General features: G+C 39.3%; 2 protein-coding genes across 2 annotated transcripts in view; both read left to right on the top strand.

Annotated features, from left to right (window-relative positions):
• The window catches only part of LOC124344296 (protein lifeguard 1-like), a 122,443-nt gene that overhangs the window by 21,710 nt on the left and 87,587 nt on the right, over positions 1-13,146 (top strand). The gene's annotated exons all lie outside the window — the stretch shown is intronic.
• LOC124344301 lies at positions 5,772-6,689 on the top strand. Its single transcript, XM_046797809.1, has 4 exons — positions 5,772-6,039; positions 6,105-6,233; positions 6,301-6,444; positions 6,509-6,689. Exons 1-4 carry the CDS (start codon positions 5,871-5,873, stop codon positions 6,514-6,516), a joined length of 450 nt encoding a protein of 149 aa, XP_046653765.1. The 5' UTR covers positions 5,772-5,870; the 3' UTR covers positions 6,517-6,689.

Raw genomic sequence — 13,146 nt, 5'->3', positions numbered from 1 at the left:
GAAAGAAATAAACGCTAATGGCATGTAAATTTAATATGGAAATGAAGCTGATTCATTTCTTGATCGTTTAAAACAAAAATTATTATTTTAGATCAATTCATTTAGACGGTATGAACTTTAAAAAAAAAGAGTCGTAATCGGGAAATCGGGACAGCTGTTTTTGCCTAAAATGAGACAGTTACGGACCAATCAGCGTACAGCATTTTTAAGAGGCTCGATTTCCTGACCTAGCAACGCAGGATGTCCTACTGCTCCATAAGGGTTTTTGTATATATAAGAAAAAAGGTTCATTAACACAATAATTTAATTGAAACATTTATAAACTCAAAGAGTCTATGCTGTGGAACACTTTTTAAATTTTTTTAAATTTTATTAATGAATTTTAAGGCGAAAACGGAGGACGTCCCTTACCACCCACCCCAGTGTCCTCACTTACCCCCAAAAATAGGCTCCTCCCATAAATCTGAGTAAACTTTAAAGGTCTTTTATGGGGAAATGGTTTATTATAAAATTATAAAAAAAATATGGGGGGTACATTACAATAGGGAATACATAAAAAAAAATTTTTAACGAAATTAAATGATTAGTTGGGGAGATATAGGGGGCAAACGAAAACCGTCCCGTTTTACTCCATTCTCCCCTAAATGTAAATGGGCTTACTTTAGGTTCAAATTGTGGCTCACTGGGAAATGCTATGGATCTGCGTTTCTTCTATGGCACCCGTGAGTCACGATTTTTTTAAACAATTAGTATTCTTTCCCTACCCACCCTCAAAATTGATTTCGTTCAGATCTCCGTTTATGATAGCCATGCACTGCTGCCGGGTCTACGGAATTTCTTACTTTCCCCCCAGTACCTACCTAACACCTTTGTTTCAGAAAAACGTGGGGGGAGAGTAAGCAATTCCGTGGCTCTGATCAAACCTTAAATGGCTCTGATCCAACCAGGATCCAACTAATCGCAAAAAATGTTCAATTAATCTAAATAAATTAGAGGATGAGAAGTGGTTTCAGTTCAGTCCCTCGCACGCTCCCTGGATCACCTATACTGTTTTATCCCTTCCCTAATAATATTTTTGATTCACGATTCAGTGATTCGCTCTGATTCAAATTTGATCAATAGTTCTATGGACGTTGCTTGTAGACATCCTTGAGAAGTAGTCAAGATCAAACATTTTTAATTTTTCTTACGAGATTACCACATTTTCACTCATGGTATTTGGTTATTCAGCTTTAAAATTTCGATGAAATGTTTGAAATATGTCATTCAGAAGAGCTGCAAGTGTTTTGTGACTGGATTTAAAAGTAATTTAAAAAATAGAAGAACTGTTCAGCCAAACTATTTTTTGCACATTGATGAATGATTAAAACGACATAGTTATTAAAATATTTAAGAATCGTGTTTAGTATCTAAAAGTTAATGTTAGATGCTCATTGTTGTTTTTCATGCAGATGGCTAGTGCACAAGATGCAGCTGGTGGTGAATCAGAAAAGGAAAAAACATTGTTTCAGTCGAAAACAAAGATGAAAGACGATATCAAAGTTTTGTCTGCTGAAAATTATGATGGATCTAGGCTAACACTGATTGTGTTCAAGTTCCACATGGTGGAAGGTTTTATCTTCAAGCTTTGCCAAATACTGGAACTTATGAACCTGGCATTACTTTTCCATCTCACAGTGCTCCTTTGGGTAATAACTTAGTGTCTCCCAGCCCGTTGGTTCCAGCACTAAAAGCACAAACTACCAGCCAACCAGATTACAAATTCATTCATGTATCTGCTGATACTCGTCATTTTGAACCTGAAGCTTGTATTATTAAACAACAAACAGCAAATGTTACACACCAGGAAATTTGGATCATTTGAAGAGGCTTGTTTGCTCAATGGGCTCACATAATAGCAGAGTTGCCCAAACATGGAGTTGAATCTACACTGAAGGTGTAGAGTTTAAATAAACCAATACGAAGTATATGCAATTAACTTAGGACATCTATTTAAACTACTTGGAAACTTTACAAGTATGTCATACGATAACAGTCTTTTTAGTACTCACAGTCAGTTCAGGAGAAAGATCACAGTAAGACTGAAGATAAGAGCATTTGACATCAGTCACACAGAATAGAAGAGTAGTGGGGGTTGATGCTAAACAGTCAAGAGAGGTAGTTGCCCTCTTGACTGATAGATGGCGTAGTTTGCTATTCTTACACTTTCCCTCAAACACGACATACATATGAACAAACAAGAAGTAGTATAAACGGGATAACGGATTTTGAAGAGTCAAGAGGAAGTTGCCCTCTTGACTGATAGGTGGCGTAGTTTGCTGTTCTTACACTTTCCCTCAAACACGACATACATATGAACAAACAAGAAGTAGTATAAACGGGATAACGGATTTTGAGGAAAAAAAAACTTTCCCTCAAGCATGACATCAGCATGGAGAGGATATGTGAGGGGAAATGGAGACAACCGATTATGACATGATACAATGACATGATACACGAGTTTGCCATTATACACTTTCCCTCAAACACGGTATCAAGAAATAGACAAGGAGAAGGACTCAAAGACGAGAGAGAGAAAAAAAATTGCACAGCCAGATAGAGAAGGGCTCCTGCCGCCTCTCGGTACGGGAAGTTGAACGAGTCTGATGCAAGCATGCACCATTTCAGCCTTTTGGATGGGTCAGCAGGGATGAATTTAGGAGACAAATTTCCCATACCAAATTGGTCGATCAATTTCACTATCATGTGCTGCTGGCTTAGGTTTTCTTGTCCGGTTCAGGGTCGAAGTCGCGATTCTTGTTGTGAGTGGTACAGCGAGCCTCTTTCTGATCAGCCTGTTTCTTGTCTGGGCAGTTGTATTTTCTGTGACCAGGCTTGCCACATGACCAGCAGACCCCACGATTGGACTGACTTGAGTTGCCGTCGCGATAGTCTTTGCCATTATTGCCACCACCTCTACCACTATCTCTACTGTTGTTGTTCGATCGCGTTGTCAAAGCATTTTCAGCCGCGGACTTCAATCTAAGCGGGTGTGTGGCAAAGAAAGCCACATCTTGGGGACTTATAGTCCCATCACTTCTATCATTCAGCTTTCTTTCCTCTTCCGATAGTTTGGCTGTGAGATTAGCCATGGTCTGATCAGCCACTGGTATACCGCCCCACATTGTCTCGAACACAGCATAACTTGGGGGTAGAGTTTGGATGATTTTGGACACGATCATATCCACTGTCTGTGGCTGTCCCACACCTCTAAGCTCCTCTGCCATCTGTCTGAAGACATTGACATGGGTAGTGACCTTATGGTCTGGATTCATCCTGTAGCTGTGGAATTTACCGAGAAGTGATCGGACATTGGATGCTGCAACATCAGCAAACTCAGCCAGTAGCCTTTGCCACATTTCCTGGGCAGTAACAGATCCTTCGATAGAGCTCTGGTAGGTCGGCTCGATGTTGTAGTAAATCAATTGTTGGGCTTGCAGATCTTTGGTCACCCAAGCTTCAATCACAGCTTGATTAGTGACTGGAGCTACTCCCTCCACCGTTGGACCCAGCACCTGTAGACAGGATAGATGTCAGATTAATTTGCTTTTCTCGCCCTTTTTGAACAACAAACAAATTTAGAAAAGGATGCTGACTTGATTTCCCACTACACAGAGTGTCTGATCATTGCTTTTGTTTAATCGCATGTCACAAACAAAAAAAGGGTTGTCTGTGCACAGTTGGATAAACACGTGCTTTGCGATCAGTTTTTCTCATTCACATAAGTGACCTGAGACTTGCATTCTGACTGCACGATGAACTAACATGTGCCTTACAATCAGTTTTTCTCATTCACATAAGTGACCTGAGACTTGCATTCTGACTGCACGGTGAATTAACACGTGCCTTACAATCAGTTTTGCCCATTCACATGAGTGACATGAGACTTGCCTTCTGACTGCACGGTTGAAATTAACACGTGCCTTACAATCAGTTTTGCTCATTCACATAAGTGACATGAGACTTGCGTTCTGACTGCACGGTTGAAATTAACACGTGCCTTACAATCAGTTTTGCTCATTCACATAAGTGACATGAGACTTGCGTTCTGACTGCACGGTTGAAATCAACATGTGCCTTACAATCAGTTTTTGGAACTCGGGGCTGCACAGACTTAGTTAGACTGGCCACATGAGCATGGTTTGACTGGCCACACTGGAAACACAAAGTTTGATGTTTAACACAAGAGCACTTTTTGTTACCTGACGAGGCTTGGGTTCAGTGCCTAGGACAACGTTCTCTAGTCTCAGCACCTTGAGCTTGAGCATGATGGCATAGCGAAATTGTGGAAAGTTGATTCCATTGAAACGAGCAAACTCTCGTCTTTCGGTAGTGGATTCGTTAGACATACTTTAGGTTACGTAATTCTGGGCCCATAACCTGTAGAGTTTAAATAAACCAATACGAAGTATATGCAATTAACTTAGGACATTTATTTAAACTACTTGGAAACTTTACAAGTATGTCATACGATAACAGTCTTTTTAGTACTCACAGTCAGTTCAGGAGAAAGATCACAGTAAGAGTGAAGATAAGAGCATTTGACATCAGTCACACAGAATAGAAGAGTAGTGGGGGTTGATGCTAAACAGTCAAGAGAGGTAGTTGCCCTCTTGACTGATAGATGGCGTAGTTTGCTATTCTTACAGGTGGCAAATGTAGTACAGGTAGATATTGTTTTTGTCTTTAACTTGTATATTAAATTAAATTTCATTTTGAATTTTCAGAGCCCTGGTAATAGTGCTGAGAGTTGCATATGAGCAGATCCCATGGTGCAAATTCAGCTGAGTGCTAATGCTGTGCAGGTAGGGGAGAACGGGGTCATCTTGGACAAAATTTTTATTTTTCAATTATTTTTTTTGTATTTATTTTTTTGAAATGTTTTTTACATGCATTGTAAAGTATTCTCTTGTCTACCTACCCTATTTTTTAATTGATTTATCCGTTTGAAAATAAAGGATGCGTAACGGTTTTTACAAAGTCAATTTTTTGTAACTTCACGAAAAAAGGTGGGGTAACACTGGACAGGCTAGGTATGAGATTGGACAGTGCTAGTTAAAGGCACAATGATCCATGACAAAAATTTAAAAAAAACATATTTTTGAATTCTCCGTCCATTCTTTAGTCATCCACGCTAAAATGGATAAAGTCGTGTTTAAAACGTAAGAGTTATGAGTGTTTCTGTAAAGAGGGGGGTAGATTGGACATTTTACGGGAATTTGGGCCCTCAGGCTACTAAGCCCCTCCCATCACTGCTATGCCCCACTGCACCCCAAAAACTGCTGTCCAATTTGACCCTACCCTACACTTTTTTGTATTTTGAAATCTTTTAATGTACTTGACATTAAAATGTAATTTTTACGATAAAAATAAAGGAATGAAAACTCACGTTTTTATTTTATTTTATAGCTATTGAAATGGAAGAAAAAATTACATGAACTCGATCCCCTATTATTTTTAATTTGCGATAATATCCAAAATAATCACGCGATCTCAATAAAAAGTTTATACGTGATGTAAAACACTAAATTCTACATGAAAATTTTAAAAAAATTATATTTTCTCTACCGAACTGAGGGAATTATTACATTTGTCCAATATGACCCGTATCCATCATGACCCCGTTCTCCCCTATAGGGCTCTTTCACATCTGTTTTATTTAGCCGATTTATCTGGCAACGCAGCATGGCTCTAGACTTTTTTAGCGCAATAATGTAATGTCGAATATTTTTTGCTGAGCTGCATCCCAACAGCAAGGCTCTAATGTTTTGACAAGTGTTTCTTCTGTGTTGGAATTTTGTTTCTATTATTAACTAAAATGAGAATTTGTCATGTTGCTAAGTGTGGACGTAAGATCAGTACGTGATGGTGTCAAATTGTATTCTTTGCCACAAAACAGTGTTCTTCGTCAGCTTTGGCTTGACAAGATTAAACGTAGAGAAGCTAATCGTCATACCAAAATCAACAATATCTGGGTATGCTCAAAGCATTTCTATGGAGGTATAATTCTATCAAGCTATTTATTGCTATTTATTGCTAATACATACTCTGTTGTGCTATATTAGGGAAACCTGCAAAAGATATCTACCCGAGGCATCCAGATTTTGTGCCATCATTGTTGTTAGGGGATGAGCCACTAGAATTAATAGACTCACCTCTCCTTTCTGAAATTCATGATCATTCTTTGCCGATTGGTAATATTCAAACTACAAATTTACAAGTCTGTCTGTCAATGTTAAGCATTTCATTTTCAACTATTAGATGAGCTTGATCAACACAACATTCCAAGTAATTGCGAAGAGAGTTTACACACAACCATTGAATGTGAACTTCCCAGCGAAGATAACCCATCTGAGGCTACATTACATCTAGATTCATTATGCCATGAAAGTACTTCACAGAGTGGTAAAGTAATTACATTTTTGTTTATTTCTTATTGCTTGCCTAAGGCTTTTTTCAATTTTAATAGCATTATGACAAAGGAACGAGATTGACTGTATACCAATCCCTGCTGTGGAGTGCTTAACAACATCACAAGTTAGCAATTCAACAACTAACCTGGACGATAATCTCGAAGGAGAATTACAGCGTCTACGATTGATCGAGCAAGTGTCTCAGTTAACGAAGCAAGTTGCATTGCTTCAGTTTAAGTTAGATTTAAAGCATTATCAAACAAATTGAAAAGCACGATGACGTTTGCCAGTTTTATACTGTATTCCCTCATGAATTTCAACTGAATATACACTGACGAGTAAAAGACATCCAATATTGTTATTAAGTATTAACCCTACAGCACATGTACAATGAGCGTATATCACACAGCCATCAACACCTATTGCGGCCCATGGTGAGTGAGGGGTTTCGCTGATAGCTTGAGATGGAGTTACCTAATTGTGAATTAGAACAGAAAATATAATTCATTTCAATAATAAACAACTTTAAGGGCTTACCTTAGCTTTAACTAAAACCAATCCAGATGAAAAACACATTGCCATAAATTGTTTCAGCCAGCCATCTTTCACTGCTTGTTTTGACTCAGCTTTGAGACCTTTAAAGGCTCTCTTTGTTTTCTCAACATCTATAATACTTCTGGAGAAAACTAAGTAGGCGAATATATCCCCATGATCTATTTTGGGAATAATTGTGCAACACTGAAGTCCTTGTTTCCACAAATCTTTGGATAAACTGTAAGGGCAATCACACTGAAGAATTTCCAATTTATCAAGGTACTTTTCTTTGGCTTCTACTGAAAGTCCACTAACATAGGGGAGACCGGACCCATCTTGGACAGTCGCGGTTTTTCCCGCATATCTCCCGATCCCCTTAGGCAAAAGAGTTTTTTTTGGCTAAGGTCATTCTTTAGCCTTGCCCACACCCCCTTGATTTTTTTAAAATGTGTAACTTTAAAATTTAAGAACTTACATTGATTTTCATTTTTCGGTGTTTTTTTACCGATCCGGGGTGACATTAGACAGGGGCCTGTACCAAGTTGGACGGGGTTCGAAAAGGTGGAAATTAATGTCTTAAAATTATTTTAAAAACCTTGTATGATAGTTCTTATAATAATAAATAATTTAAAAACATTTCCTTGGTGATTTAAATGTAAATCAAATATTTTTCTTATATATAAAGAAAATTATGTTGTTGAATAGGGAAGATATAGGGAGAGGTGGAGCTTAACATTAAATCGATTTTTAATAATCGATAGTTCCCCTTCACTTTTTCGTGACGTGATGGCTGCTGTAGCCAACGAAAATCTACGTGCTAATTTGATATATGGTGAAATATATTTCGTTTCATTCGATTTCACGAGAGGTATTTATTTTAATATGTTGTTGTATCATTCCTACAAATTTCTGAAACTAATGTAACGATAGAAATGTATATTTTCTAAAATGAAAGAATGTTTCTCCATTTCCCATGCATTGAACCATGGAAGAATTAGTTTTATTTATGACATCTAATTCTTAAATCATTATTTTATAGGTGAATATATGTTTTGGATTGCTGATTCAGTAACAGGGAGATATTTTAGAACCGAAACAGCTGAAACTATTAGTAAAGAGTGGTACAGGTGTGACATCCCGTCTTCCTTTGATGAAGAATATATTGATTGTTCACGTCTTTGCTAATCATTAAGCACCAATGTAACTTGTTTGGTGTTACCATATGTATTTCTCATAAAAATATTTAGTTTGCAAATCTAATATTCTTTCATATTTTAGATGACACGCAAGTATGTCAGAAAAACTTGGAAGGATACAGATCACGAAGAAACATTAAGAATTGCTGTCGGTGAAGTTTTAGCTGGAAGATGTTCGATTAGAAAAGCAGCTGAAAAAACTGGTTTGCCAAAATCTACTGTTGGGTTTTACACAAAAAGACACTACGCTTGTGGTTTGTTGCCTCAACTTAAAGTGAAACGCCTCCAACACTCAACTCAAATATTGCCAGCGTCTTTTGAGAGCGAACTTGCTGATTATTTTAAGGATTGCTCCCTCGTCAATCATGGCTTAAGCACAAAAGAAACACGGGAAATCGCCTACTCTTTTGCACTCGCGAACAACATCAAAGTACCAAATAATTGGAAAAGAGAGAGAGAGAGCGTCCGAAGATTGGTGTTCAGGGTTCATTAAGCGCCACAAAACCCTTTCAATTAGAAAACCAGAAGCAACAAGCCAGGCACGAGCTGCAGGTTTCAATAAGCCAGTAGTAATGAAGTTTCATGATAATTTGGCATCTTTGATGGCTAAACACAAATTCGAAGCCCACGATATTTGGAATCTCGATGAAACTAATGACCCGACTGTTAACCAGCCTCCAAAAGTAATCGCCCCCAAAGGAATTAAACAAGTAATAGAGTAGCTACATGGTTTTCATTCTTCCATCTCGCAAATTTAAAGATTAAACTTTTTTTTAACAGTTTCAGCAGACAGTTTCAGCCGAGCGAGGCATTAACGTTACGATGCTTGGTTTCATAAACGCAGGTGGTGGTAGCGCCCCTCCAGTATTTATTTTTCCGAGGAAAAAAGTTGCCCCGGTGATGTTTGAAAAAGGTCCATTAGGCTGCATCGGATTACCACATGAATCCGGCTGGATGACTGGGACAAACTTCTTCAAGTCACTGCAACATTTCCACTCGTTTGTCAAGTGCTCGAAGGAAAAACCCGTCCTATTAATAATGGACAACCATATAGTAGCCACCTTGATTTTCAAGCAGTAACATTTTCCAAAGACAACGGCATAATCCTTTTAACTCTACCACCTCTTTGTTCACATGCGCTGCAGCCGCTGGACGTAACTGTGTACGGCCCGTTCAAAAAACGCCTAGGTGCAAGTCAAAATGACTGGATGTTCGTAAATCCTGGTGGAAGGATTTCCATTTAAGAAATCGCAGAGTTATCAAAGTGTCCGTACGAAAATTCGTTTACGACTAAAAAGATCATCAAGGGATTCAAGACAACCGGCATTTATCCATTTAACAGATTTGCCATTCCAGATATTCGCTATGCTCCTTCATCTGTGACTGAAAGACCAGGTAATTGTTGTTTTTTTGTTACGTAAAAAATATGTCGAAACTAATAAAATTCTATATATTACAGAACCGAAGAACGGAGACAATATTTTGTCTAACTGTCAGACACAGGAAACGTTTGTAAATTTCGGCGACACAGTCCACCCAGTTTCTCCGTCTGTCGAAATGATGATTCCGCCAACAATCTTGGAGATGACTCCATTGACTCCGTCCACTGAACAGTTGGAATCATCTTTCGTCGTGCCGATGACTCCGCTTATTCAGTCCTCTGAAAAAATAGTTTCGGATTCTACATACGCAGAGATGACTCCACTGTCCCCGTCTACGGAGATGATTGATTCAGTTTCTCCCTCCGTTGAAATGATTCCACTACCTACGTTTACTGAACAGATTCTGTCAGATTCTACCAGTTTTGCATTACGTCATGTGTCTCCAAGGGAATTAAGACCACTGCCACAAGTTTCTCAGGAAACGCCAAGTGGTCCACGGCCAAAATCTAACAATCGGCTTGGAAGGACGAGGATCTTAACAGATACCCCCGAAAAAAATCTGATCGAAGAAGACCACAAAAAAATGAGGAGAAAGAAAATAAACGAAAAGAAAGGGAAAACAAAAAGAAAGAAAAAGAAAAGAATAAAACCAACCGCGAACTTATTCCTGAGAAGAAAAAGGTGGCTAAGAAAAGAAAGAAGAACGAAGAGAATGTGGATCCCGACTGTGATGGTGAGGAAGCATGCCAACCGCTTGTCCCTCAAACTACTAGAACAGGCCGTCTGATAAACAAGAAAAAAATTACTGACTTTTAGGGTGTATCATTAATTCTTGTCCATTCATAATGTCCGTTTTGATGTCCGTTCTGTCGAAACATCCCGTTGCTCAGGTAGCTTGTCAGTTTTTTTTCACGTGCTCTCTCAAATTAATAATGAAACCAAGTTAAATAACAAAGATATCCTGCCAAAAATCAAAAATGTCTCAAATGTTGCGAATTCTGAATTCATATGTATGTTTCCCAATTTAAAGAAATAAACAAGATTTACTTGGCTGAATAGATGCCACGAAGAATAAATAGATTTATTATTTCAAAAAATCATATACGTAATAAAATAGTATACTTCCACTTTGTGTTGATTCAAAGCTTTTTTATAAAAACAAAGTATCGCATGATCTTTTTTAATTTGGCGCAAATTTTAGGCTCCGCCCAAGCTCCTCCTCTTTGCTGCCGCACCTTGTCCAATATTACCCCTTGCAACTGTCCAAAATGGCCTCAAAATCATGCCCCCGCAAATTCATTAGGCCTAATTGTAGGTACACCAAAGCACCTAAAAATAATTTTCTTACACACAATTGTAAGGGATAAACTGTTTTACACACTAATGTGTTTAAAAAATTGTTTACTCAAGCAAACTTGGAGCAAGATCAATAATTCGGGTGAAAAATTTTGCAATAATTTATCGTGTTTCTTTCTTCCTCCTATAACTCCCGTTCTACTGTCGGTAAATTAATTAAACTACACAGGATTCAGCATCATCACATCTACAACAATTCGTGTGAAATCTAGAATTTTAAAGCAATTTTTACTATATTTTAAGACACTGTCCAACTTGGAACAGTGTCCAACATGGGTCCGGTCTCCCCTAATTCGATAGTGACATAATATTTCAAAACATGAAACACATTTTTCAACACAAAAGAAACACTTTTGTCAAAACAGTAGAGCATTGCTGTTGGGATGCAGAAGCACAAAATATTCGACATTACATTATTGCGCTAAAAAAGTCTAGAGCCATGCTGCGTTGCCAGATAAATCGGCTAAATAAAACAGATGTGAAAGAGCCCTATACAAAACATTGTTTTTTTCTTGTATTTGCATAGTAAGTGAAATATTCTCTTTGATAGGATTTGCAGAGAATTGTAAAGGAAGAGCTGGAGGTCTCTTGGTGCAGATGGAAATGCAGAACAGTACGAATCAACAAGTGTGTAATACTGGAATTCAACCAATGGCATCTGGTCAGTCAAGGCCTTAGCAGCATCAACACCCGCTAAACTTCCAGAAATTTCAAAAATTACTGCATATCAAGCAACAGAGGCTATGCTTGGTTACAGTACTCGGTTGGTAGTACGTGTTGAGCAAGCATGTTCCGAGTTCGAGTCCGGTGACGGACAAAAATTTTTCGAAAAAAAGGCTCTCAGGTTCCACGAAATAAAATAGGGGTGATCCCTCAAGGGACGAGGGGTGGGCTCAGGGGTGCGCAAAGGGGCGGCCAAGGACGCTACGGAAGCCCGTAATCATATGAACTTTAATATTAAAGCAATTATTTCGATTCAAATGTCTCATGCGCAATTCATAGGCTATCCGCTAACGACGATGTCCGCTAATCTTTCCCAACAAGAAATGAACCAACAACAAAGAGTAGTCGAAGACTACATGGATATTAATAACAAAATAACTGCAGGACCCTCGGTCAACATGTAAGGCCCGGTCCGGGGTGCTAACAGAGAGTACACGGAGACGGGTAGGCGGGTGAGAAGCGGTTTGTATTGCGTGTCTGACCGACAGGAAGGGAATACAGCAGAGAGAGCGAGTGGGGGAAGAGAGACGGTTTATATGTAGTGCAATCGCTGGGTCAGCGCCCTGCAAGCTCAGACCGGGCTGGTACGGTAAGTCGGAACGACTTGCTGCGGCTAGTCGTTCCGGGATTGTAAGTGCTGAGTCCGCAGCATGGTGTCCGGTCCGGGTTGCAACGCCGGCTGGTCCGAGCGTGAGTGAGGGCCAGCCCGGCGTAGGCAGTGCTGACTCGGGAGTTGCTGAGTCGCATGGTGTCCGGCGTGACGTCGGGTGTGATACCGGTCGTGACGTCCTAGCGTGACGTCGGTGTGACGTCATTGGTGTGACGTCCTTGGCGGCTGCCATCTTGAAGGGGGCGGGGCTGCCGCCTGGGCATTACATAATCGTTTCTTTTAGCGGCGACTCTCGGAGTCGACATTTAATAAAATACACAGCCAGGTATGCGAATATAATGTTGGGTAGGAAAACAAGCGAAATACGTGACGGGGCGAGAGAAAACAAATTCTCAACTAACTCTTAAATTAACAAATAATAAGAGTAAATAGAGGAGGATATAAGAGACGAAAAGTGAAGAAAATGGACGTTACTTCCGAAATGCCGGGACATTGCGCATCGTTTAAAACACACAATAAACCCCGAGTAAGATTTGCTTCACGACGTGTGTAAAAACCAAAACCTAAAATGTTGGATACATAAGGCATGGTTGACTTAGCTTCGCTAGACAGGATCGGCGATCTCTCGGTCGGCAAGCAGTAGTGAAGCTTGGTCTGGGTTGTCGTTTTTTTTTTTCGTTTTTCTGTCGATTCGGCTGGACAGCTCGTAGCTATCTTTTTCTAGTACTTCCAGTCGTATCGCGGTCAATTGATAACATATGAATGTTTTGGTCTACCGGCAGAAGGTGATGTTTGGGCCCATTCCGCATATTCCTCCTGTTGTGTGGCAATGCTGGTATAAGCGATGCCGCGGTTTTTGAATGGATATCGAATGGGTGTAATTCTGATGATTT

Source organism: Daphnia pulicaria, chromosome 6, assembly GCF_021234035.1.
Source record: "Daphnia pulicaria isolate SC F1-1A chromosome 6, SC_F0-13Bv2, whole genome shotgun sequence".
Taxonomy (NCBI): Eukaryota; Metazoa; Arthropoda; class Branchiopoda; order Diplostraca; family Daphniidae; genus Daphnia; species Daphnia pulicaria.
Note: the sequence above shows the minus strand (reverse complement) of the source record. Positions and strands in the feature narration are given on the sequence as shown.

What these genes read in the sequence shown, in the direction of transcription:
- LOC124344301 (XM_046797809.1), top strand. Translation starts at nt 5,871, where the DNA reads ATGTTGCTAAGTGTGGACGTAAGATCAGTACGTGATGGTGTCAAATTG. An exon ending in CTCAAAGCATTTCTATGGAG is followed by an intron (nt 6,040 to 6,104) that starts GTATAATTCTAT and finishes GTGCTATATTAG; the next exon opens with GGAAACCTGCAAAAGATATC. An exon ending in TGATCATTCTTTGCCGATTG is followed by an intron (nt 6,234 to 6,300) that starts GTAATATTCAAA and finishes TTCAACTATTAG; the next exon opens with ATGAGCTTGATCAACACAAC.